Source organism: Sorex fumeus, unplaced genomic scaffold (assembly GCF_029834395.1).
Source record: "Sorex fumeus unplaced genomic scaffold, SorFum_2.1 ptg000054l, whole genome shotgun sequence".
NCBI lineage: Eukaryota > Metazoa > Chordata > Mammalia > Eulipotyphla > Soricidae > Sorex > Sorex fumeus.
The window spans coordinates 24,339,441-24,366,490 of record NW_026606111.1 but is presented as its reverse complement, the minus strand read 5'-3'; the positions used below and the strand labels follow the sequence as shown (position 1 = coordinate 24,366,490).

Here is a 27,050-nt window from a genome sequence, read left to right as displayed (position 1 = left end):
CTAGATTAAGTAAGTATTGAACTATTAAAGCGGCCTTGTCTGAGAGGCTAAGATTCAAATTACTGTTAGTGTCATTTGGTTTCAATATATACTAAATCAGAACTTTCTTACAGAACTCATTCATGGGGTTTTTTGGGTATTTTTTAATTTCTTAATATTTCAAAGGGAGAATAGCCTTTAAATGTTGTTCAGTACTTGGAATTCAACATGTACATAATTTAGCCTTTAGGTTAGTTTTTTCAGCTGAATTCCAATTTAGAGTTAATGAGATGTGTTAAGAAATTTGCCAAAGGGGCCAGAGACAAGAGTACAATGGGTAACTCATTTGCCTTGGATGTGGTCAACCCAGGTTTGATCCCTGTAGTTCCCTAGCACCACTGAGCGTCACCGAAACATTAGCAGGGGAAAAGAGAGAAAGAATGAAAGAATATACACTCTTATTTTCTCTGTCTTTCCAACCCTCTGCATGTAGTTAAATGGATCATCTGTCTATGGAGGGCTATTTTCAAAGGACAAGTCGCTCCTAAAATTTAGTACCTTTTGTAGTCTGTGATGGGACCTACTAATATAATTGATATTTTCTAGTATATTAATTTTTAAGTATGTGTTTTTAAAAGACACTCCAAATACTATTTATCAAACAGGGTATTTGGAGTTTTCACCTTTTAAAATAAAGGCTTTTTTTTTTAATGTGAGGAACATCTATTTGCTTAGAGTTTTCTGTTACTAAAGACTGTATTAGTACTGATACTCCCCTCCCAAGCAAAGGACAGCCTTCTAGTTGTGTTGCAGTTACACCTTTAATTGCTCAGAATGGTGAGAATGGGGGAAAGGAAGGCACAGAAATTAACCATCTTCTCAGAATGGGAATAGAAGAAAACAACAGCATTGTTTTTAATGTATGTGAAGGCCACTTGGTCTTTTCTATTTAGCATATTGTTTTCAGGCCATTATACTATGCTTTAAGCCCTCTTGCAATTATGTCCGCAAAGTAGGAAGAACTGAATCTGGAAAAGATAGATTCAACTTGGCTGAAAATCTAAACAATTTGTAGATCAAACTGGGAGGGCCCTTGAGGTGTTTGTTTACAGCCTGGAGCACAACGCTGCCTGTCCAGGGCAGCCAATCACCACATGGCATTATTCAGTCCTGTGGCTTCTTCGCAGCCACAGTCTTGGACGCAGGGCTACTTTCCATTAAGTTCAGAAAAAAAGCCTCCTTCATTACATCACTTCCTTTGCTAAAGTGTCTTAAAAGCTTCTTCATTGCCTGGAAGGTAGAAAGCCCTAAGTGGGTGGTGGTGATTTTAAATTATGACTACTGTCCCTTCCTCAACTCTGTGAACTCCTCTGACCTTCATTATCTTACACAGCTAATCCTCAATTATGCATGATATCCTTCTCTGTTTTACCTTGTGTGAAAATCATATACTTTCTGAATTGAAGAATATCTATCGTACTTAAAAAAGAATCTCTTAAAATGTTTAAGTGAAGTGAATTGCATTATTTTCAGTGCATAGTATCAAGATTTTTATTATGCTCATTTTCATACTTGCTGTACTCGACTATATTATTATTACAGAAATATCACTTAACAATTACTATGTTTTCATTGAATATAAAATATAAAGCTTTTTTTTTGTTTACTTTATGGTTATCCTTAAAACCCAGGGGTTTTTTGTTTTTGTTTTTGTTTTTTTGCTTTTTTGGGGGTCACACCCGGCAATGCACAGGGGTTATTCCTGGCTTATGCACTCAGGAATTACTCCTGGGGGTGCTCGGGGGACCATATGGGATGCTGGGAATCAAACCCGGGTCGGCTGCGTGCAAGGCATACCCCCTGTGCTATCACTCCAGCCCCAAAACCCAGTTATTTTTACCAGATCCTTGACAGTTCTGTCAAAGAAGTTAAGGTTACAAGAAAAATTTGTCTTTAATGCCTCAGTATTTTCTTATTACCCTGTTCTTGTGAGATACATATATGTATATGTGTGTGTATATATGTGTGTGTGTGTGTGTATCGTTTTTTAACAGAAAACATTTATTGACATTAAAATAATAGTTATGGTGCCGAAATGATTGTTTATCAGGTAGGGTGCTTGCCTTGCACAAGGCCAACCCAGCTTCAATCTCATACGGTCCCTGAGACCAGCAGAGAGAGATCCCTGAGCACAGAGCCAGGAGTAAGCCCTGAGTACCACCTGGTGTGGCTCAAAAACAGATAAAAAAGGTGAGAGAAAGAGAAATGGATTTTTTTTCCCTTTAACTCTCACTTATTCATTCAGTTTACTCACTTCCTCACTTGCACTCCGGCACAGTTCTTAATTTGCCCACAGAAATGTCAGAGACCTGGACTGTTCCCGACTTCTAGAGAAACCGGATCTGGATTGTAGAGCCCGAGTCAGTGCATTCTCAGCCTGCAGGCTTCAGGGCTGTGCTCTGTCATGGCGAGACCCACCATCTCCCTCGTGTTGCGACAGAGGGAGTGTGTGTTCCCGCCCACGACAGAGATGTTGCTGCATTTAGTATTTTGAAATTTTCCAAACATACAGAAAAGTAAAAATAATAAAAATAGCTCAGTCCATGTACCCCAGTAAACATTTGTCCACATGTGTCTGCTCTCTTCATGCACACACGGTTTCCCCACCCCCTCCCCAAGTACTTAAAGAGAAGTGTCAGCTTTTTTAGTGCCTCCTCATCCCAGAATACCTGAGAATGAATTTTGTGTGTGTGTGAGAAACCAGGGATTTCACACCGCTGGGTTGCCAGAATGTTGGATTTGAACTCAGGAACCACATGCTTGCAGGGTTGCCATGCAGCGTGCAGGCCCACTAACTCGTTGTGCTATACCTTCGGGACTAAGAATGATTTCTTTTTTTAAGAGAAAGGATGTTGTTCTCATCATTCTCACATCTCAGAAATTATTGCCATACCTCAGAAATTTGATGTTCAGTAATGTGATCTGATATTCTTCTATGTTTCCCTCATTATTCCAAAAATATCTTAATAGCCAAATTTTCCTGCTCTTCATATTCTAGTTTATTTTCGTTTTTAGGTTTATCTTTCACATGTAGTTGTTTTGAGTTTTCAATTTTTCTAAAAACATTTCACTGTTTTTAAGATTTTAAACCAGTTGGCTTTAGAATATTACTTGCCGTATATTTGTTTCTTTTGTCAAATGTTCTTAACTTATGTTGTGTGTTGATCATAATAAGTTTATGATGTTCACTTTTGTTTCACTATATCAAAAGGCACCTACTGCTGACCTCAGATTTCTGATTTGTAATTCTCAGCAACAGAGACTTAATCCATTTTTCATTTTTTTAATCAGACAACAACAGAACGACCTTTTATTCAGAAGCTTTTTCGTCCTATGGCTACAGATGGACAGTTGACCACACTAGGTGATCTCCTGAAAGAAGTTTGTCCTTCTGCAATTACTCCCGAAGGTAATACGATCAGCAAAATTTTTAAATTAAAAAAATACTTAAAGTTTAGAAATTCTTCTTTCATTTACCTTTTGAGAGAGCATAAGCATTCTGCATATATAAATAGCAGTTACTGGTTACTTTAGTAAAATATTTTTATTTTTTATATAGAAAAACTTTTGAGACAGGGTACTTTAACATTTTATAAATTATTGACACTAGCAAAATAAAGAATCAGTTTTCTTTAGCAAAATAGAATACACTTTTGAAATTATATTCTGTCACATCTTTGGTGCACTGGGTATTTGTGAAATCAGTTGTGGTAAATATTTTTAATCTTCCTTTTTTTTTTCTAAATCCTTTCCTTGGTTGATATTTTAAAATTCAAAATAATGAATAATGGGACCAGAGATGTAGTATAGTAACACATTTAACCTTGCACACAGCTGACCCAGGTTTGATTCCTGGCACCACATGTAGTTCCCTAAGCCCACAAGGAATGGAATGGTCTCTAAGTGCACAGCCAGGGGTAAGCCTTAAGCTGCTAGTGTAGCCACAGACCCAAACACAACCCCCCTCCGCCCCCCCCCAAAAAAAAAGAGAGGGAGAGAGTAATGTGTAATAAATATCTTGATGGATTTTCTACTACTTTCTAATGTTCTCTTATGCTTTGACATTTAACATTTAACAAGTCTAATTAAGAACTTATTTTATACCTTGGGAAACATAAATTACATTCTTTTTTTCCCAACTGCAATATAAGGGGCACTAAGAACTTGGAAAAAAAAAACAAAGAAAAAGCTTCTATAACACAGTTGAGGCCATTAAAGGTACACAAACATACATACATTTGAACTTTTGAAAGGAGTACATATGTGTATTTGTAAAGCTTGTTTTGTTTTATTTTGTTTTTGGGATCACACTTAGCCTTGTTTGGGGCTTACTCTTGACTCAGGGATTGAACTGGGGTTGGCCCCATGGAAGGGAAATACCTTAACATTTCTAGCCCTAAACCTTAAAAAAAAAAAGTAATACTGTGGGCCTTCATGTTTCTGTACTATAATTTGATCATCACTCTATTACTGTGTAGCTGATAATTACTGAGTAATCCTAATCCTGTTGTTGCTATTGGGGAAATTTCCGTGTAGATTAGTGTATTTGTTAATATAATGTGAAGTCTTATATTCATTATATGGAAAAAATGTTTTAATTCTTTCACATTATTTATAGAAAGAAGTAAGTGTTAAAAATAATCTTACGTGACTAGATAATGGTGTATTTCATATTAACATGTTCTCAGTTGGGGTGATTGCTGTATTGTGTGACTTAAATCGTTTCCGTTCATGTATCTTGAATCTAAAGATGTGGCTTGCCTACTAAATAGAAGTAAAAACAGAGCGAATGGGATTTGGGGTAATTGGTGATATTCCATTATTTAAATGACTGATGGAATTGAGGAAATGTATTATATTTTATAAAATCTAACTGTCATTAGTTATCACTGTGCTAGACTACATGTCAGTGTTTTTTGTTTGTTTTCTTTTTGGGTCACACCCAGTAATGCTCAGGGGTTACTCCTGACTTTGCGCTCAGGAATCACTCCTGGTGGTGCTTGGGGGACCATACGGGATGCCAAGGATTGAACCCGGGTCGGCCGCATGCAGGGCAAACACCCTACCCGCTGCACTATCGCTCCGGTCCCACCTGTCAATGTTTTTAAAATGGTGTCTAACACATCTTCATATCTCTACCGTTGGGAACGAATGTTTACTCACTATTCCGATCAGTTCTTTGTGTCATTACCCTAAAGGATTTTTGTCCTGTAAATTCTGACTTAAGTATAATATTAAGTTGATTACAGTAGTATCAAAAAATTCTATTTCATCTTCGGTTCTTTGTAATTTGTTTTCAGTTATTTCCTTGTTTTTCCAATGTAGAAAGAAAGTTTATGAACAGTGGACTATTTATAATCTACCACTATCCTCTTTTTTGTCTTTGGGATTTACTTCTTATGAATACTTTGCATAAATAGAGTAATACAGAAGCTCCTGTTTTTTTCACTTAGCATTGTATTTTTGGTTTTCTTTATCCACATTTTAGACTGTATTAACCAATAGGTTTGCATTCTTTTTATTGCTGAGTAGTTACATTGAGGATACTGTGGCTGTCATATTTTGTTCATTTACCCTTGAGCATTTGGACTGTTTGCAACTTTTATGAATAATAACTGCTGTAAAATTCATATATAGGCCATTGTATAGTCACTAGCTTCTGAACCTGTAGGTTGGAACCCCATGTGGGAGCCATATAACATTTTAAAATTTTGTTTTAAAATAAATTTTGTCATGTTTTGTTATCAGTAAAAGTTTGATTTGTCTGCCTATTTTATTTATCTGTGTACCCAGAGTTGCATTAAAAAGTGTGTACACCAAGACCATAAATGTCAGAGCCATTGTAAACACCATTATGTAACTACAGCAAAATTTTATATGCATAAAATATAGAGATAAAAGTAAATATTCAAATATAATAAAAATTATCGGACCAGAGCAATAGTACGGTGGGTAGGGCTGCTTTACATGCAGCATACACAGGGTCAATGCCTAACACCCCATATGGTTGGAATGATCCCTGAGCACAGAGCCAGGATGAGCACTGCAAGGTATGGTCCCAAACAAAACAGAAAAAAAAAATTTCAGATAAAAAAGGAATCATGAGAAGCCAGATAGTTATAGTAGAGGTTCCTATGTTGTACACAGGTGATTCCAGTTGGATTCTGTGACCCCACATTGTCCCCTAAGCCCCACCAGGAGTGATTCCTGAGCACAGAGTCAGGAGTAAGCCCTGAGCACTGTTGGGGGTGGACCAAAAACTAAAAAAGGGAGGATCATGAGTGGGAAATACTTAAACCATGTGTAGAAGTGTTTTCACTGAAAGGAAGGGTCGGTTCCTAGTTGTGGATAGCTGTTTGCATGTTAAGATTTTACTTAATAACGTAAGAAACTGCACAACTTTTCTTAACTGACTGCATTCTCATATAATGAATGTGAGTTATAATGTATGTGAGTTCTAGTTTTTCTGCATTCTTGGCAACACATACATATTTTTTTCTTATTATTACCATCTTAGTAGTTCTATCGTGGTATTTGTGAAAGTTTTTAATTTTTGTTAAAATGATTAATGATATTGAATGTGTTTTCATGCACTTATTCTTTGTGAACATAAGAAATATCTATTCAGATCTCAATTTCTCAAAATTTCCTGGATTTTACTTTTACCTACTCATCAGTTATTTCAGTATTTTTGGTATGAAGACCTTTATTAGACAGGATTCATGCTTTTTTTCCTAGTCTTTGACTCACCTTTTATTTTCTTTTGAAAAGTAATTTTCGTGGTCTTATTTGTTATATATTTGGAGGGAGTGGAGGGAAATTAAGCCACAACTGGACATACTCAGGGCTTACTCCTGGCTTTGTGCTCAGGGGACCAAATAGGGTGCTGAGGATCGAAAATAGGTCAGCTACAGGCAAGACTAGTGCCCCACCTGCTGTGTGGTCTTGCTGCTTCCCACCTTTTTTTTTTTTAATGTGTTTGGTTAAGCAGATTTTTTTTTTCATAGTATAAGAAATGTAGTGGCAAGTGACTTTTCCAATTCCTAGCCACCAAACCCTAACCATTTCCATTCTTCACAGACTAACAATAACCAGTGTTGTCATTTTCTAACTTGTGCTTAAAGAAAACAGTTGTGCAGACTTTAGTGGGCCCACATAGTACTAAGGGGCTGCTCCTGACTCAGGAGTACCCAACAGTGCTTAGTGACCACTTGGCACCAGGGACCGTGCTGCATGTGAAGTGTTCAGTTCATTGAGCTATTTCCCTAACCCCTTAAGTAAATGTTTTGTTTTTTTCTGAACTTGTTACAAGTTACAGAAATTTTGACTGGAATATTCCCAATCTGTTGATGCAGGAGAATCTTTTCTCCCCCTCCTTTTCTTTCCCATTGTTGTCATCATTGTTGTTGCATCTGGAGTTCTTGTGCTAACCTATTTAGCTTAGTTTAACATTTTGGGAGCTAGAGAAATAGTTTATGGTGCCGCCTTGCCTTGCATGCATGAAACCTGTTTTGCCAGAGCATATAGTCGTGCCCTTTTGCCACCCCTATGCCCGGATCCTAATACACACAAGATTAATGCAGCTCTGTAAAAGAATGACACTGAGATTTGGGAGGCTTTTTATTTTTTAAGTCTGGGCTATGATCTAGCTCAAGAATACAAAAAAAAAAAAAAAGAAAACACTAATTTGAAGAGGTATATATGCACACCTATGTTCATTATAGCACTTAGTACAATAAACAGGACATGGAAACTACCTGAATCTCCAGTGGCAGATGAATGGATAAAGAAGTTGTGGTATAGATACACAATGGAATACTGTGCCACTGTAAGAAAAGATGAAATCATGTCGTTTTCTACAGTGTGGATGAAACTGGTGGGTATCATGTTAAACAAAGTAAGTCAGAGGGAGAAGGACAAATATCAGATGATCTCATGCGTCTGTAGTACTTAGAGAAACAAAACAGGAGAATAGGCAGTAACAAATGATGACAAACCCTCAGCCCTCAATGACAAAACTGATACGGGGTGGAGGGGGTGGGGAGGAATACAGAGGTATGAAAAGGTAGGCGTGAAGTAGCATAAGGAGAGTAGTGGAGGGTGTTGAGTACTATGTTGGCAGTGAGGTGCGGTAACTGTGCATCAGAACCATCAACGTTGACACTACTGTAAACATGTTACCTGAAATATAACAATTATAAACAAAACTGGGTCAGAGCTGCTACTTTGCAGTAGACCTTGTCTGAGACTCTGAGTTCAGTGTGTCCTGCCTCTCTAAGGAAAGAATGAAAAGAGGTTCTGGTCTCTCCTAAATGCTTCATCTGCACTACCTGTGCGTCTGTTTCTGAGAATGCACTGTTTTCCTTTGTGGTTGGTTTTTCTGTTTTTGTTTTTAAGAGAGGACTAATGAGATCTCCACTATCTGCTTAAACCCATAAACCTGTGTTTTAGGCTATTTCAGATGCTGGAGCTTGATATCTTTGTATATTAGACTTCTTCCCATCAAAAATGCCTTCTTACATTGATCAGGGAACGTACATCTTTCTTTGAAGTATAAGTAGCATCCTAAGTAACATCTGTAATTTAGAGCTACTTTTAGATGCTAACCTTCCATACCAAAAGGAGGCTACATTTTTAATTTCTAATCTTATCTAATAAAAAAGAGAATTATTTATTTTTTAAGTATCTTTACAGTGAAAAATAATTCTCATTTCAAGATTTTTAGAGGGGATCCAAAACATTTAGTCACTGATTTGTAAAGAACTGTTTACTGTGTACTTTGGTACACCTGGGTATTGTCACAGGTGAAGCATTTTGAAACACCTGCAACAACTTCAGTTGAAAGCGAAAGACTTTAAGATTGGGTGTGTATGGATGAGAAACTGGCTGTCATCATATAGTAAAAAGAGAAAGTACTTCATAAAAGTTCTGTGGCACCATTGTCTCCTACTCCTTACAAGTGATTCATGCAGGAAGGAATTTTGTTCCATTTCATCATATGAAAGTAGAATGTACTTATATTTATGAAGACATGCTTTAGGTCATTGTTCTTGTGGAGCAACTAATGATGAGTTGCTTTGTGTGCTTTTTTTGTTGTTTTGTAAGTGGCTAAAGGAGTTAGCCAAGTTAGAGGTAACAGGAAATAACCAAAGGTAAGCTCAGGTAAATTGTTTTTGTGGTGTCAGCTGTAGTTAAGATGACTCAGAGTTAAGCTTCTGAACCAGACTTGAAATAGTTTTCTTTGTTCATTAAAAACAACTTAGAAAAAAAATTAAAAGCCATAGTTTTTATTCATTTATTCTAGAGAATACAAAGCCACTAATAAGTTGGGCTTATAATAAAAATACTCATTCTCAGTTTTATAAACTCATTTCACAGTCCCCATTTATTAGACTGTTGCAATAGCTGGGTTCTTTTGTCCTGAATGTATATTTGAAATTGTACCTGTGGAGCATATCTATGTAGGGAGAAGTTTATATCTTACGGCAAATTGTAAAGATTACATGCATCTTTCTTACCCAGCTGGGCTCTTTTAGCCACTGCCTTTTCCCATTCTTTTAATATTCCTCTATCTTCCCTGCTTTCTGGGAATTTATTCATTGAGACCCTTCCACTGCAATTGTAGTTATGATTTTCCTCATTTAGAATTTGTTTCATTCCATTATTCCACCAGCTCTGTAAGAATGTTGTTTGTGATGTTAGAGCTTGAACCAGGCCCCCCTTGCTTGTGGGACCCCTGCCACGGAACCCCATCCCTGGCTCCCACGATGGCGATAGGACTTACTGAGCAAAAAGTTTGTGGTATTTCATTGCATTTTCGAAGGTTTCATAGTAATGTATTTCTTTTTACAGTTTTTGCTAGTATTGCTTCACAAATGACTACTCAAGAAATTTAAAGTATCTAGAAACAGTTTTGGTTTTGTTTGTTCATAATCCTGCTCAGCAGAGTCATGGTTGTGTTCGTATTTTGTGTACAAACATAATGTAGAAGGAACTATGTGTAAGCTGATACTGTAACTGTTTATGCCTCAAATTATGGCAAGAGTTCATGCCACTGATTTTTACTTTTTGTCAGAAATTGACTTCTGGAGACAATTAGAGATGCCAGAAGTGTGGCTCTGGTAAGAAAAAAGCTTATGTTAACCTAATCACTGTAAGCTAGCTCACTAACAGACAGTATATTAGAAATAAAAATCTTAAGTGGAAAGATTCAAAAGTATTGCTGCAGTGAAAGTTTTTCACTGGAGACTATAAACAACAGATCACACATTTACTTGAAGAGCCAATAATCCACGAACTGAGGGAGGCCCACTTTTATCAGAGACTCCTTGCCCGGAACATGGGACCGGACCTAGATAATACCAGTCTCATCTCACCCTTCAGTCTCTTTCACTCTCCCTTGCTCTTTCTTGGTCCCTCTTTCTTACTTGATCTAAATGCCGGGGGGGGGGGGGGGGGGGGGAGGAGGAACGACATGGCAACATTCACTGTGGACTCCAAGAAGGCCTTCAAGTGAGTGAGATCTGCTGTGCTCATGTTTAGTTAGAAACTATTTGAGAGGCTCAGTTTGAGTTACGCCATCAAATTTTAAACAAAAGTGCATCCAGTTCTTTGCCTTGATTATTTTCCTTCCCTCTCTTGTGCTTTGTTCTTGTGATTTGTTCAGACAAATCTCGTTGATAATGAATCTCTTAATTTATGACTTAATCTATCGACAGAAGTCTGTTCAAAAATCAAAGTAATAATAAGCTATTTTCATTATTTTTCATTTTTTCCGTTATTGGAGATGATGAGGTTACTGCCAATTTGTGTCTGACTTCCTCTCAGTTATTGTTCTCTGTCTAAATCTCAAAAGGTAAAATGGAATACCAGGCATTTTAAAATGCAGGAATGACACTTACTCAATGAATATTTCACCTTTACCACTAGAAAACAAAAATCCCTTACTAAAATAATAACATTTGCAAACAATTAAAAGCTAGTGATTTCTTCATTAAGTCCAGTGACACTCCATCTGCCCATATGTAAGAAATGTGGCAATCTCTCCTCTCCCTCCCTCCCTCCCTCTCTCTCTCTCTCTCTCTCTCTCTCTCTCTCTCTCTCTCTCTCTCTCTCTTTTTCTCTCTCTCTCTCCCCACACACACACACACACACAGCTTTTTGAACACACCCGGCAATGCACAGGGGTTACTACTGGCTTTGCACTCAGAAATTACTTCTGTCGGTACTCCTACCATATGGGTTGCTGGGAATCAAATCCGGGTGGGCCGCGTGCAAGGCAGATGCCCTACCCACTGTACTATCGCTCCAGCCCCGGCACATATATTTTAAGTAAAATAAACGGACTATTTTCTAAGTCCCTATTTCTGTAGTTATTACTGGACATTGTTAAACCCAACTAGAATGAGCCATTTTGTTAATCAGGATTTAAAAAAAATACTTAATTTCCTTCTTTTAGCATTTTATTTTGGGTTTTTTTTGGAAGAGGGAAAGGGTATACTTGGGACCAGCCATGTGTTCTCAGAGCTTACTCCTGGCTCTGTGCTCAGAGATCATTCCTAGTCGTGTTCAGGGAACCATATGCAGAGCTGCGATCAAGTTTAGGTCAGTTATATGTAAGTAAAGTGCCCTACCCTCTATACTATCTTTTCAGACTTGTTTTATTTTTTATGAATAAGGTTTCCATTCTAAAATATACCCCATTTTTTATCTTGAGACAGGTGACTTTTAGCTTTTTAAGTGATCTAATACTCAGTATGATACAAATTTCTCCTTATAATTTTCTCAGTCACCTGGTATTTGTTAGCTCAATTTTTTTTCTCATTAAGTAATAAAGGAGTGTAAATAAAAGAAAGTGAAGGTATTAACATGGGCATGTTTTTAAAACCTTGTTTACAGTGATGCAAGACAAGGCTCTAGGGGTAATAAGGTGGACAGAAATAATATATTTTATATATTATTAATACATGAAAGTATGTGTCGTGTATTAGCTTTGGTATTTTATGTTCAGTGAGAGCTGTATTGCTGAGTACAAATCCGGAAGAAATTAATGTAAGTATTTTAAGTGAGTTTGTATTTCTCTGTACACAGCACTCTCCTTCTGTTTGTGATCATAGGATAAAAGCTCTGTGAGCTTATATATGTTCATTTTTACTGCTACATCATGTAGTGTGCTCTTAAGATTGAGATCTCATTCTCCAGGAAGCATTTCTGTCTTAAGATTAATTGCCCTTTTAAAATCAGTGTTTGATGTATTCCTTTGGCTATATCCTGGCTTGGTTAACCCTCTTTGACCTGACCTCACCGAGCATCACTGCTGAAGCTGAGTCAGAATCCTTCAGCATGATGTATGCACTTCAGATTTCAGCCTGTGGCTTTTCTTGTCGATGGATTCAATTAGTTACATTTTACTAATGAACATATCAGAAGTTAAAGAATTTGTCAGGCAGAACAAAACTGTTCAGACTAGTAGTAATCTTGAAGCTTGTCTTCTTATTTGTTTAGAACTTTTCCAGAAGTATGGGTACTTTTCAGAACTTTACCTTTCATATCATACATTCCAAGAACAGAAAACAAAGTCATTTTCTGCTGAATTAAGAATATAAATGTGAAGCCACAAAGCTAAACATATTGTTGACCTTAATTTTCTGTCGTTCCCTACTCACAGGTATGAACTAAAAAAAGATTAGTTACTTAAACTGAAATTTTCTGATTAAAAGCATTTTCCCTTGAACATACCAACTCCATTTCTTTAGCTTCCTTTAAATTAAAAGAGATTTACTTATTAGTAGTAAGAATGAAACTTACATCTTGCTAGAATTTTAAGTAAACAGTTATAAAGACAGGTCAGACATTCTTTGTAGAAAAGTGAATGATAGATATGGTGGAGTGCTGAAATACAGCTTGGGATGATAAATAAAATCTCTATCATGCAGATTCATTGCCACTGTGAGTTCCCCAATGATGATGTATTTTTAATTGTGTAGTAGAGGGTTTGGAAGTATCTTCCCACCTCCCTCCCTCCCTCCCTTTGAGTGGTCTTTAAAAACAACAAACAAAAAACTAAAGTTTTGTAAGCATAATACAGTAGGGCTCATTTGACATTTAGTTGATGTGCCCTATTGAAGATACACAATGAGGACACTGGTAGATTAATCCATAGGGTTTATAGTGCTTAAGGGTTTTTCTTTATGTCTTTCATTTAGTTTTTTGCACATCTGGGTTTAGGTTTTCGTTGTTGTAATCTTTTTTTCTTTAACACATTCTTGAAATTTATGTATACTACTCTGCATGATAATGGGAGACAGATTCAAAGTACATATTAACATGAAACTAAATTCCCACATACCTTTACATGACAGTCATTTCATTGACTCTATGATCTTTGTATGAATTTTTAGTATATTTAAGTACTGAGAGTATTGCCTTAGTCACATAACTTTGTTTGCTGGGAGTGGATTGTAGTGAACACTTTTTTGCTTACTAGAATGAGTTTTTGAAAACCAGTCTTCCAGGGCTGGAGAGAATGCTCAGTGGACTGGAGTGCAGACTGTGCATGCAGGAGACCCAGAATTTATCCCCAGTGCCACATATTCCCTCACCCCGACACTCATCCCCAGCCTTGCTACGAGTGTGCACCCCTCACACCTACCCTGAATACCACACTACAGGGGGGAAAAAGTGATATATTTGACCTGAGCAGATGGACAGGAAGAGTTGAGAAGAGAATCACAATGAACTGACCCGGTGCATGACTGTGTGCTCAGCTCCTGTACCTGGATATCTCCTTTACTCTCATGCAGTGCAGAGAATAAAGCTCTTTATCCACACTGTAAAGAAAGGAAACTCAGGCTCAGGCTCAGTTTAATACTAAGTCGTTTACGTGCGATTGCAAAGGAGTGAGTTGTGCTGATTTGAACTCTGAACAATTTTGTCCTTTTGTTATAAAAGACTGCTCTACTGGAACTGAAAGGCATGCTAGAGATCCCTTCTTCTAGACCAGTGGCTTACAAGCTCACCTACGAAGTTCTGTATGAAAGCACCATGGAGGGGCTAGAGCAATAGCACAGCGGTAGGGCATTTGCCTTGTAACGGTCAACCCAGGTTCAATCCCCAGCATCTCATATGGTTCCCCCAAGCACCACCACGTGTAATTCCTAAGTGGAGAGCCTGGAGTAACCACTGAGCATCGCTGGGTATGGCCCAAAAGCAGGAAAAAAAAAAAGAAAGCACCACAATCTGTCATCAGGCCTCGGGATTTGGCAGACAGGGTCAGTCCACTGGAACGAAACCTTTCCCCATATCTAGGCTGTATTTAGGTTTCTGCCTAAGATTGATTCAAGCAGCGTTTTTGCTATTTATTTATTTTTAGTTTTGGGGTTATACCCAGTGATGCTCAGGGGTTCCTCAGGAATCACTCTCTGGTATTGCTTGGGGAACCATATGGGGTCCTGGGAATCAAACACACAAGGCAAGTGCCCTAATCGCTATTCTAGCCCCTAAAGAAAACATTTAAAAGAAGACTTTATCCAAAGATTGATTCAGATGATTTAGAGAAAGGCCCATGTCTTCAGTTCTTTTTTCAACTGGTTAGGCACAACTGGTTAGACACCTCCATTTTATAAGTAAGGAAACAACCTAAAAGGCATATGAAGCTTGCCCAAAGTCTTTCATTACCAAAACTGGAATTCAAAGTTGCTTACTGTGGTTCGATAGGATTATGGTCACAATCAGCACTTCTCCTTTATCTGTCTTTTATTTGATAGTGTATCACACATTTGTCTTGCATATGTATATTCCTGTATTTTAAAAAATCATTTTTTATACCTGCATTAAAAATCATTGTCATTTTAGGTTTATAATTTTCACTACTGACTTGGGTAACTATTTTCTTTGTGTCATTCTTAACACTCTGCTCTTAGATAGTAAATATGTTTTTCATAAAACGTAAAACCTTTAAGTCAAGGAAGATAGCTCAAAAGCCAGAGTGCCTGTTTTGCATGCAAGAGGCTTGGGTTCGATCCCTGGTACCACATGGTTTTCTCAGCATCACCAGGAGCCACTCTCAGCACCAAACCGGAAGTAGTCCCTGAGTAAAGACTTCTGGGTATGGCCGCAGACAGACAAAAACAACAATTTAACTGCTCAATACTAAAAAGTACTCACTTTGTTAGATAAAAGTAAGGTTCATTTTTATTAGGCTGTTGGTAATAACATTACAAGTAGATGATATATTTAAATTTTATCATCTCTTAATATTTAGATATATAAGTAAATGTAAGAAATTAAAATCATATTGTGCCATACTCTATATTGGTTCATTTTCAGAGTTACTATCTAACTTAACTTACTATCCTCCTCTCCCTAGAGAAAGTAGAGGTCTCTGATGTTTGATTTTGATGCTTCCCTTAATTCACAAATCACCAGTTTTTAATCTATGATTATCCTTATATTTACTGGTTAAGTTAAAATAATTCTGTTTAAAAATTGCTACATGGAGATACTACAAACTAATGGCATGCATTATTCAAAATAGTCATGGTAAAACATGCAAAGAGATCTAAAAACTGCCCAGATAAAAGAATTTTGCTTTTAATTTAGGGGTAATTAGTGTAGAGACATGAACATATGATTCCTAGATGGTATCCTAGAATGAGAAAAAAACGGGAGTTTAAATTGGTACTTTAGCGTTTTAAATTTTTGATGACCATTCTGTGGTTACGTAAGAGAATCTCTTTATTAGAAAGTCCACAGTAAAACATTTAGAGGTAAAGAGCTCAGTGTTTCTCTTTGACTCTCAGATGATTCAGAAAATAAGTATATACACACAGGATGATAAAGCAAATTCAACAAAATGTAAACATTTGATGGCTCTAGGTAAAGGGGAATTCCTTGTCCTAGTCTTAGTACTTTTCGGTGTGAAAGTATACCAAAATAAAAGGTATACCCCTATCGTATGTCCTGCATGAAAGAATGTATACAGAACTAATTTACTTGATGGCTGTTTTAAGTGTTTGCCTACTTTAAAATATCAAACTAACAGAAAACATCCTGAGTAGATGAAATGTAGAGTAACATTTTTCTCCTTAGTCATTCACTTTGTAGAGCAAGTTTCTTATTTCCAAGTATTAAAATCTAGATTCCCATTTTGAAACACAAAGACATATTTACCAAAAACATGAGTTACCATCAAGTGTTTCCTTTCTCCTGTTTAAAAAGGCAGAAAAACCTGCTATTTTTTTTTTTTCATTTTGTTAGTTGTGATATTGCCAAAGTGTCTGGTCATGTTTTCTTGTTATTTATGGCAAGATGAATTAAGGGGAACATAGCCTTGGTATATCCAGAAATGTTTTGACATTTTGTTAATAACCAAAATTCTTTATAGGCAGAACTTTTCTTCCAGGCAGAGCTACCTATCAAACTATTCTCAAAACATTCATTTTGATTGTGTATCCTGGCAGCAACAAGTTTCGCCAAGTTTTGAAAGCAATCTATTTACTCACTGATTGCTCAGTGCCAGGTACCCCTCCTGGCAGTGGGGATCTGGCGATAAGGCAGAACTTAGAGAAGGTGATAAATGCTGCCCTGTTCTAAGAATCCTTCCGGTAGCAGTTGTGTTTACTGAGGAAGGTTAGAGAACAGGGTGTGTGTGTGTGTGTGTGTGTGTGTGTGTGTGTGTGTGTGTGTGTGTGTGTGTGTGTTTGACATATATATATATGGCGGGGGGGAGGTCCGGTAGCAGTTGTGTTTACTGAGGAAGGTTAGAGAACAGGGTGTGTGTGTGTGTGTGTGTGTGTGTGTGTGTGTGTGTGAGAGAGAGAGAGAGAGAGAGAGTTTGACATATATATATATATATATGGGGGGGTTGTACTGGTGAAATGTTTGGAAAAATATAGATGATGGCAAAATAAGATATTTTAAATCTTGAGTTATTGTGTTGTGGAATAATAGTTTCAGACCCACTTCCTTTGTTATCTAGTTAGACTTCTTCAACTTTTTTATACCCATAAACCAGTCCATCGTGCATACAAGTCCTTGAATGGGTAGTTCAAACCAAGGCAGTAGACCAGGGAGTTTCCGTCTTTTACCCTATAGACTGGCACCAGTTCATGGACCAGTGGTTGAAGACTACTGGCAAGCTCCAGATTAAAAAGTGACCCCTTCCCCCGCCACATCCACCCACCAGTTAAACCTGGGAATCAGTGTTGCTTATTCGGGTTTCTGATAATAGGACTTACTGGGTTTGTTACACAGTGTCTAAATAGTGTTTATGTTCGCCAGCTTTAGCTTTTGTACACTCCTAAAACTACCCTTTTATGTTAACCCGGTTGGTCTTTTATCTTTTAAAAAAAGCTATGCAAGATTTGTACTATGTTGTATTTGGTCTCACACTTTAATCATTTTTGGATTTTTACTCTGTTTTAGAGTACATGAAGGTGACTCCAGCTTAAGGAAAAACTTTAGATAAGGAACTTTTACTCTTACACCATGCTTTTTCATTTTTTGACTCATTGTTAAGTAGGAGGAGGATTCTGAGAATGCTCAAATATTTCAAGGAAATATATAATTAGAATATAAAGAGAATTACACCGGAAATGTTTTCAGATATTCTAAGAAAGATTCAATACAGTAAAACCTTGGCAATGTATAACTTTCAAGGAATGAATCATTTCACATACCAGAGGATTTATCCACTGGATTTTTTTTTTTTTTTTTGGTGGAGGGTCACTCCCGGGATGCACAGGGGTTACTCCTGGCTCTGCACTGAAGATTTCCTCCCTGTGGTGATCAGGGGGTCGTATGGGATACTGGGAATCGGACCCAGGTTGGCCGTGTGCAAGGCAAACACCCTACTCGCTGTGCTATCGCTCCAGCCCCTTGATTTTTTTTTTTATCCTCTAAAAGCAATTAGGTCCTGCTTCTTATACTCAGTCTTTTACTTGTAGATGATCACATCATCACAAAGAACCAGTCATTGTACAAACATTGTGATTACAACTGTAAAAGGTAGGGATGGAATCATTAGGATTGGCAGAAAAATCAAAAGAATGAAAGTATTTTTAGGTTAGAAGTATTCTGAGGGGAGCCCTTTTTTCCCAGAAGCATTTTAGAGACTAGAGAAATAGTAATATAGTGGTTAAGGCGAATATCTTGCCTGCAGTTGACCCTAATTCAATCCCAGCACCATATAATAGTCCCCTGAGCACCATCAGGGGTGATCCTTGAGCACAGAGCCAGCAGTAAGCCCTGAGTACAACCAGGGATGGCCCCAAAACAAACAACAACCCCAAAAAAGGAATAAAAATAAATTAATGTTTTAAAAGCATTTTAAATTAGGTCTGTGATTCAAAGAGTTTGGAACTTTGTTTTTTGGAATCTATAGAATTTCATTTTTTTTTTAACTTGAACATTCTTTATCAATTCTGTGTGGTGTTTCTTTGTCCTTTCTTATTGTCAAACTGTTGTCACCTCCCAGAGTGTGCTGCCTCTAAAAAGAAGAAGTGTAAATACTACTTTAAAAGGGTCTCTTGTTTCAGGTGCCAGCCATGCCATTATCACCATACATCATCCGCCCATCTTGCCAGACATCAGAGCACTAAGGGTGCAAAAGTCAATTATGAACAGAAAGGGAAAAGTAGGGTATTTCCCTCTCGAACTTCCATGAGTTCCCTTTTTCCTTGTACTTCTTTCTCCAGGAAGCTGAACAGTTTAAACCTTGTAGTTGAAGATACGAAAAGAAACAAGCCAAGAATTGAGCTCTAAGAATGCCATAAAATTGTTTAATGATTTTATTTCAGGAGGGGTTTGGTTTTAGGTTTCTTTTCTTTTTCTTTTCTTTCTTCCTTAAGCAACCAAAGATGTTTCTTCCTAAATATGCCCATAGAGAGATATCATACAAAGTTCATACGACAAACTGCTAACCTTAAATTTGTAGTAAAGTTTGAATTTAAAAGAAAAGTGAATTGCAGCTCCCTTTTAATTCGTGAATGGGTGTTGACAAAAATCAATCAGGTTTCATGACTAAAACTGGAATCCCTGAGTCAGATTTGTAGTTCCTTCTCAATAAAACTTTACTTCTTATTCTAATTGTGTCTCCAGAGCATTCACATATATATATTTAAACTTTATTAAAAATATAGCCTACAGTTCTATTTTATTAAACAATCTTTCTGAACACTGATCTCATTCTTGATTTCTATTCATATTTCCATCTCATGTATTTTAAGTATGAGCTGACCTATTTTGTGTACTTGTCGTTTTTCATAGCCCTATAGTACAGTTTTTAATGTGTAACTAAAATAAATTTTGGTCAGTGGTACACTGGGTTGTTTTCTCCACTCTGGTTTCATTAACGTCAATCTTTGGTGTGCACAGTAATTAAGAAAGAATGAATACTTTCACATAGAGCAACAGAATTTTTATCAGAATTCATTGTAACCCTCAAGTTTCTGTTTTGGGTGAGACATATTGCAACATTTGAACTTTCTCCATGTCCACATTTCTTGCTCTGCAGACCGTCCAGGTTGACCTTTTTAAAGCTCTCAAACCTACTTGACTTGCTAAGGAGTCTCCAAAGGCAGCTGGTTATCTTTCTCCAGCTGTTTGGATTTATTGATGATTGTTGAATTTCTTTCTTGGACTAGATGGGGAAAAGAGGAATCAGGTGATGATTCATGGAATTGAGCCGATGTTGGAAACACCGCTGCAGTGGCTGAGCGAACATCTGAGCTACCCGGATAATTTTCTTCATATCAGTATCATCCCGCAGCCGACAGATTGAAGGCTCGACTCATCGCCTCAGCGGAATCACCTTGACACAGGATTTACCCAAGCATGTCACCTTTCTGCTTCAGTCAGGTTTAGCGGAAGCACCCTGGCCAGAAACACTGCGACAGGCCGAGCAGGAGAGAAAGAGCCCACGTGAGCCAAGGCCTTGGGCCGGTCTGCCTGTGCATCACCACTGCTCCCCTCCACTGCCGTCATTCAGCCTCTGCTGCAGCAGGAAAGACTGGGCAGGACCACTCGCCAGTCTTCTGTGTTCTTGTAAGATAACAATGAAGCCAAAACCTCTGGCCTAAGAAGAAGATGGAAATATGTGCCACTCGATTTGTATATCTGATTAACAAATAAACAGGGGTATTTCCTAAGGTGACCATAGTTGAACTTTAGCTCAAGGGAGTGGAAACATTGGTTTAATTTTCAAGAGAATTAGACTTAAGAAAGTAAAAGAGAAATTCTGTTATCAATAACTTGCAGTAATTTTTTGTAACAGATCAAATTACAGTAAACCCATCTTTCCTTAATGAAAATTTCCTATGTTTACAGTCTGTCTATTGGTATGCAAACAATCTTGTAACTTTGATAATGAACAGTAAGAGATTTTTAAATAAAGCCTCTAAATATGTTTTGTCATTTAATAACATACAATTTTTGTCACTTTTCCAGTACTTTCTGACTTTCAGTAGATCACCGTTTTTACTCTGTGTGTTTCCATTCGGGCTGGTCATCACTGGCATGGGCTGGGTGCAGGGTGTAGAATAACTTGTCTCAGGAGCTGGCATAGAATTTCTTGCTGCCTATTTTTAAATGTGTTCTTTACATGCTCAAGGTATCAGTCATGTTACCATGTATCTCTGCTGATGTATCAATGTAGAGCTGTTAAATCATAGTATGCTAAACATCTGTAGAAGATAATTTTACATTTGGGAGGAAAGTTGTTCCTTTCCAACCTAGTGTTTCTCAATGGCTCCAGGTCTAATAGTCCACTGTGGGGTTCCCTGGAAGCCAGTCTTTGAAGTCTCAAGATTACCAGTCTCCAGACTGCAGTAGCTTTTCCTTAGCTTTACCAAAAATATTCAGAGGTTACTGGAGTTCTTACTCAACATAAGGAAATTTTTGCTGCACTTTATTACCAGGCTGCTGGAATTCTACCAGCTGGCTGTATTTGTGCATTACACTTTGTTTCTTGTGAGCTAGCTTGCTGTCCATATTGAATGTCAACCCATTTGAGTATGCAAAACTTGGTCCTCAAACAATAATGGTTTTAGGTTTCAGAATAAAAATGAATGTTTTCTTATAAAAATTTGTATGAATGTTGACGTGAGATCCTGCTAGTGCTCACTGCTTCCTTTTCCCCTTTGCGACTATTCACTGATTAATACCAGATTTACTCACTGGACAAGATTCAAGTCAGGGATCAAATGATTTGGAATGGAAGTAAGAATCAATAAGAAAAAATACACTAAAGAGAGAAAACAGAAGCAGATAGCAAATAATTGACTTAAAGTCAATAAAGTGAAAAGTGCCCTTTAGTAAAGGAGAATAAAAAGCATTATTTGAATGAAGCATAAAAACCCACTTACTTGTAATTTTTCAGAAGAGGTTGGTATGAATATGATAGTTCACATTAAAAGTGTGTATTCATCGGTTTGGTTTTGGGATTTTCCCCCTTGGTGTTTTGACAGACTGAAATGAGATTCTGTGAGCAAAAGGATCTAATTGCCTGCGAGTGCTCTGCTCTGCTGTGAGGAAGAAAGTGTGGTGAGAACAGCAAGCCGTAGACGCTTTCCCAAAGCAGGGTCAGTGTGAGGTCTCTGAAGTTGGTTCAAGGGAGCTTTGGGCCTTTACTACCGTATTGCGAAGTCAGTTTTATCAAGCCATTACTCAATTTTACTTACTCTTTCATTATTACACCAGCATCCTAACTGTATTACTCCACTCTAGTCCCAGGTAAGTCTAGCCTCCAATACCCAGAAGAAAAATAAAAGTACATCAGTGCTAGTTTAAATATCTATTTTTGTTTCTTTTAGTTTGGATATTTAAATTTTATGGTTTATTAAAAAATTAAATAAAAGTTGTATCTGTCTTTATTTCTAGAAGTTGGAAATGAAAGTATATAAAACAGTTACCTATTGGGGAAATGCCTAAGACCAATATATTAGTCTTAATACCTTATACCAGTCATAAAAAGTGTCTGAGGAAGAACAAAACCATGCAGTATATAGCAACATGGATGGAAATGGAGGGTGTCATACTGAGTGAAGTCAGAATGAAAGGGACAGATACAGTATGATCTCCCATACGTGGGACTTAAAGATAGCAAGGTAGCAACAGAGATATAAAGGCACCATAAGGGGGGAGCTGATTGACACAATTGAGTGGGGGGTGCCTAAGGGGAGGGGAGTTTGGGGGGTCCTTGGGAGAGGGAGATGGGCACAGTGTTGATCGGTGTGTTGTTGAAATTATGTTCTTAAATAAGAAGCCATTGTTAATAGTGCTGTAAACCAAAAATTAAAAAACTGAAAATGTAAAAACCAGTTTCTCAAGGAAACAAGAGGGTAGAGAATGTATGGGGGGAAATATGAGCTAAAAATTGTAATATGCTTATTTAACTCATCCTTGGTAGCAACCACACCCCCACCAAACACACACACACACACACACACACACACACACACACAGTGAAAGTAGATTGTCAAATTATTAGCTTTGTCAACTAGGAAGGAATAAGTTCAACTTGCATAGAAACTGTTGTATAATCTTCATGGTTTTCAGTGACTGACCTAAGGTCTGCCCATGGGTGGAGTTGTATTGATAAGCACCTTATATATCCAGTAACCCATAGAGGCCTACTCATATTAATACTGACCTGCCAGGCTTTATAGCGTGGCAGTGTAAAGGCCATATTCCAGTCAGTCTGAGATGAATTAGTCTTGTTTATCCTCCGTTCACTGTAAACAAGGAATTGAACATTTGCTAAGAAAACATATGCAAGATTTGGTACTAAGCAACAGTAACTTTTAGTGGTTATCATTCTAGTATATTTATTTTTATAGACTAGTTGAGCTGGACTTTTAGTTTTCAGAAATTCAATTTTCCAGCAAGTCTCACTTTTACCATACATTATAGTTTGGTCTGTGGTAAGTTCTGTTAGGTATGCCATCATCATTGAAACGAGTGTATAATCTTGGGAGTATAAGGAAAAATGAAGTGTGATGCTATCTACAGGTTGAAAGCCTATATAAAAAAAGTCACTGTCACTGTCATCCTGTTGTTCATCGATTTACTCGAGTGGGCACCAGTAACTTCTCCATTCATCCTAGCCCTGAGATTTTAGCAGCCTCTCCTTACTCGTCTTTCCCAATGATTGGAAGCTCTTTCAGGGTCACGGGAATATGACCTGTTATTGTTACTATTTTTTGTGGCCGCTTCCCATACACACTTGGGCCGAGTCTCGCACATGAGTGAACATATTCCTAGACACATCTTAAGACACTTCCTACCCATTCTCCATAATTACCACACCATATTTGATAGGGCTCAGACAGTAGGCAACCTGCAAGCTACTGAGAGTGTCCCGCCCACGTGGCTGAGCCTGGCAAGCGACCCATGACGTATTCAATATTCAATTCGATATAAAAAAAAGTATTTTAATGCTCTACTCGGTTATTTTGGGGGAATCTGGGAGTAGCCCCAAATTATTTCATGCGTATCCATGATGACATTTTCCTCAGACTCCATAATAATCTTCCAGAATCATACCAAATAGAAATGCTGTGCTTTCAGAGGGCAGGGAAGGCTGTTTAACTCAGCTCCATTGTCGTTGACTGGGGTGAACTCAGTGAAGATACTTGAGTCTTCTGTTTTCGAAATAGATTCATTTACCTGGTCTAAAAGTTTTAAAAGTTAGCAACAAAGGTATTAGCATGGACAGGTGAGAGGTATCTTTTTCAGAGATTTGATGATAATGTAATTATGAACAGAATTTGTTGTTGTTGTTGCTTGGCAATCCTTTCGATTATCCCCAGTTTGATCATTAACACTTAATAGCAGTGCAGTACTATTGAGCCTGATAGACATAGTAACCAGAGAGTGGTAAAGGGCGTGCTTTTAGATCCTTGTAAGTAAGTTTTAAAAAATGTTTTGACTCTATTAACAGAGTGTGTTAAAGTGATGAACAAGTTAATGAAGACTAGGTGAAAATTTAAGAGTCTCCACCTGCTTTGACATACCCATGTTGAGCTTCTGAAAGTGATGAATCTGAAACTTCACTTGCCCCAATGTTGCAAGGACCAATAAAGCACCAGCAGCCAGTTTCTCTATTTTCCCCAGTTCTTAGTGCAATATGCAGAACATGGTGCTGTGCAGAGAAGGAAAAAATGACGCTTCAAAATCAGTGTTACATTTTCCAGTTAAAAATACCAACTATAACAACTACAAAAATAGGAAGAACTTTGTTGTTCAGAAATCAGTACAGTGAAGTGCTGTTGTTCAGGTGTGCATTGCTGATAAAGAATTGCTTACTCAAATAGGCTATTTTCAGTAGGAACTGCTGTAGCTCAGATCCTGGTGTCCATTTGGGTTGTGTGGGCCATGGTGCACATCTGCTTCAACATCACTCTAATTTCAGCAGCCTCTAAAATGTGAAGCTATTTTCATCCGGCATCTGGAGGTATTTCTTGATTCTGACCTTCATAAAAGTGGTTTGTGTCTTGCTGTTGCCTCTCAGCCTTCACTCCTGTAAATGAAGCAAGGGAATTATGATAGATTTGGGAGCAGTTATTCAACCTGAGGTAGCTATTGGATTCCTGTTCCTTAAAAAAATTGGAGAAATACTTGAGTTTCAATCAAACATTCTTTTATATGCCTGAGCGAAAGCACAGCGGGTAGGGCGGTCGCCTTACAAGCGGCCAACATGGCCGACCCAAGTTCGATTCCTCCGCCCCTCTCGGAGAGCCCAGCAAGCTACCGAGAGTATTTGATATGCCAGACACAGTAACAACAAAGTCTCCAATGGAGACGTTACTGGGCCCGCTCGAGCAAATCGACGATCAACGGGAGGGCCTTTACCTTACCTTACTTAAATAATGCTGGTGAACCTTTACAGCAAAAAATATAATAAATATGTATGTGGCGTTTGATTCTCACAGTTATCTAAGAACAGAAAACAGGTCTGCGTGGCTCAGGACCTAGCAGTGTGTGTGGAACAGTGAGCTGTATTGAATACGTAAAGGAAAATTGGGCAAAAGCTATATACTAAGCTCCTTTTTATTTTTTTTTCTTTTGGGGTCACACCCAGCGATGCACAGGAGTTATTTCGGGCTCATGCACTCAGAAATTACTCCTGACGGTGCTTGGGGGACCATATGGGATGCTGGGAATCGAACCCGGGTCAGCTGCGTGCAAGGCAAATGCCCTGCCTGCTGTGCTACCTACTCCAGCCCCTTGCTCCTTTTTAAAAGGCTAAAATACAGTGATGTATTAAAGGCTCTAAGAAATTCTAAGAGAAAGCACTGTTTTATAAGCAAACTTTCTTAACTGGGATCCTTCCCAACCCTATTATCACATCGTGTTGATCACTTTGAGAATTATTCTATTAAATCTATAAATCCTAATAATCTAGGGTTTATTTATTGGCTTTGGGGACACACCTGGCTGTGCACTCAGGGATCACCCCTGGCAGTGCTCAGGAAATTGGTGCCGGAGAGGGAACCTGGGTCAGCTGCTAGCAAGGCAAGTGCCTTAACCTTTGTACTATCAGTCTAGCCTAAGTGATCTAGAGTTTATAACATAAGACTTAGCCCTCTTTTTCCAAAATATTTCTAATGTGTTTATTCTTTCTTCCCAAATGTGTTCTGTTTTGTCAGTGTTACTCTTGAAATACATTTACCAAGAGTAGAGGAACGAATGCATGCCAGGGAATGTGCAAGAACTGTAGTCATTTAGAATTCATAATCTGTTTTTTTTGTAATGTATTTTATTTTCATTTATATATGTATGTGTGTGTATATATATGTATATATATATATATATATATATATATATTTCATTAGTGAAACACCATGAGGTACAGTTGTAGACTTACAAACTTTCGTGCTTGGGTTTCAGTTATACAATGATCAAGTACCCATCCCTCCACCAGTGCCCATTCTCCACCACCAATGATCCCAGTAGCCCTCCCATCCCCCCACCCCAGCCCGCCTCTGTGGCAGGTCATTCCCTTTTGCTCTCTCTTTCCTTTAGGGTGCTATGGTTTGCAATAGAGGTATTGAGTGGCCATCGTGTTCGGTCTATAGTCTACTTTCAGCATGCCTCTCGCATCTGGAGCGAATCCTCCAAACATCCTTTACTTGGTCCTTCCTTCTCTATATTAGCTGCCTTTTCCCCCAGCATGTGCTGCCTACTTCCAAGCCGTGGAGCAGACCTCCTGGTACTTATCTCAACTATTCTTGGGTGTTTGTTCCCCATTCTGTTACTTTATATTCCCCAGATGAGTGCGGTCTTTCTATGTCTGTCCCTCTCTTTCTGGATCATTCATTTCACTCAGCATGATCCTTTCCATGTAGAACCACTTGTATGTAAATTTCATGACTTCATCTTTTCAAACAGCTGCATAGTATTCCATTATGTAGATGTACCAAAGTTTCTTTAACCAGTCATCTGTTCTTGGGCACTCGGGTTTTTTCCAAATTTTGACTATTGTGAACAGCGCAGCAATGAACATACAATCTGACATTGGATGGTTAAACTGGCTGCTCAACAGGGCTATAATCTGAACAGGCACATTCAAAGTAAGATAGAGAAAGGCACCTTCGAGAGGTGTTTTTTTGTCACACAGAGGCAGGCATTTCCCATTTCTAGTGGGAAATCATAGTTGTTTGTGCTGTTAGACTGTTAAGAGGAATAGAGACAAGCAAGCGAGATAAGTGTTTAAGAGAGAACCTGGGTTTTAAAAAAGAGAGAGAGAGAACATGGGTTTGAAGAACAAGCCTATTATACATTTTTAAAATAATAAGTTGCTGAGAGATTATATCTCTAACTTGGATATTGGTATTATTATTACTCAGAACTGTTGGCTTAGTTTTCTTTCCCAGCAACAGGAACTCAAAGACTTACTAACTTACTAATGGTATCTGGTCCATTTTCTGCAGGCTCAGGGAATGTTTTCGTCACCTGACTTGTAACCTTTTTCTAGGTTATTACGTTTCAGTCACACCTCCTTTAAAAATTTG

General features: G+C 37.9%; 1 protein-coding gene across 2 annotated transcripts in view; it reads left to right on the top strand.

The window, feature by feature from the left end:
• The window catches only part of ATG5 (autophagy related 5), a 120,255-nt gene extending 98,787 nt beyond the window's left edge, over positions 1-21,468 (top strand). For both annotated transcript variants that reach the window (XM_056125235.1, XM_056125236.1), the window contains exons 7-8: positions 3,331-3,448; positions 19,683-21,468. In XM_056125235.1, the coding sequence (XP_055981210.1) occupies positions 3,331-3,448; positions 19,683-19,819 (255 nt within the window). In that variant the 3' untranslated portion in view covers positions 19,820-21,468. The remainder of the gene's footprint in view (positions 1-3,330; positions 3,449-19,682) is intronic.
• Positions 21,469-27,050: the final 5,582 nt, after the last annotated feature.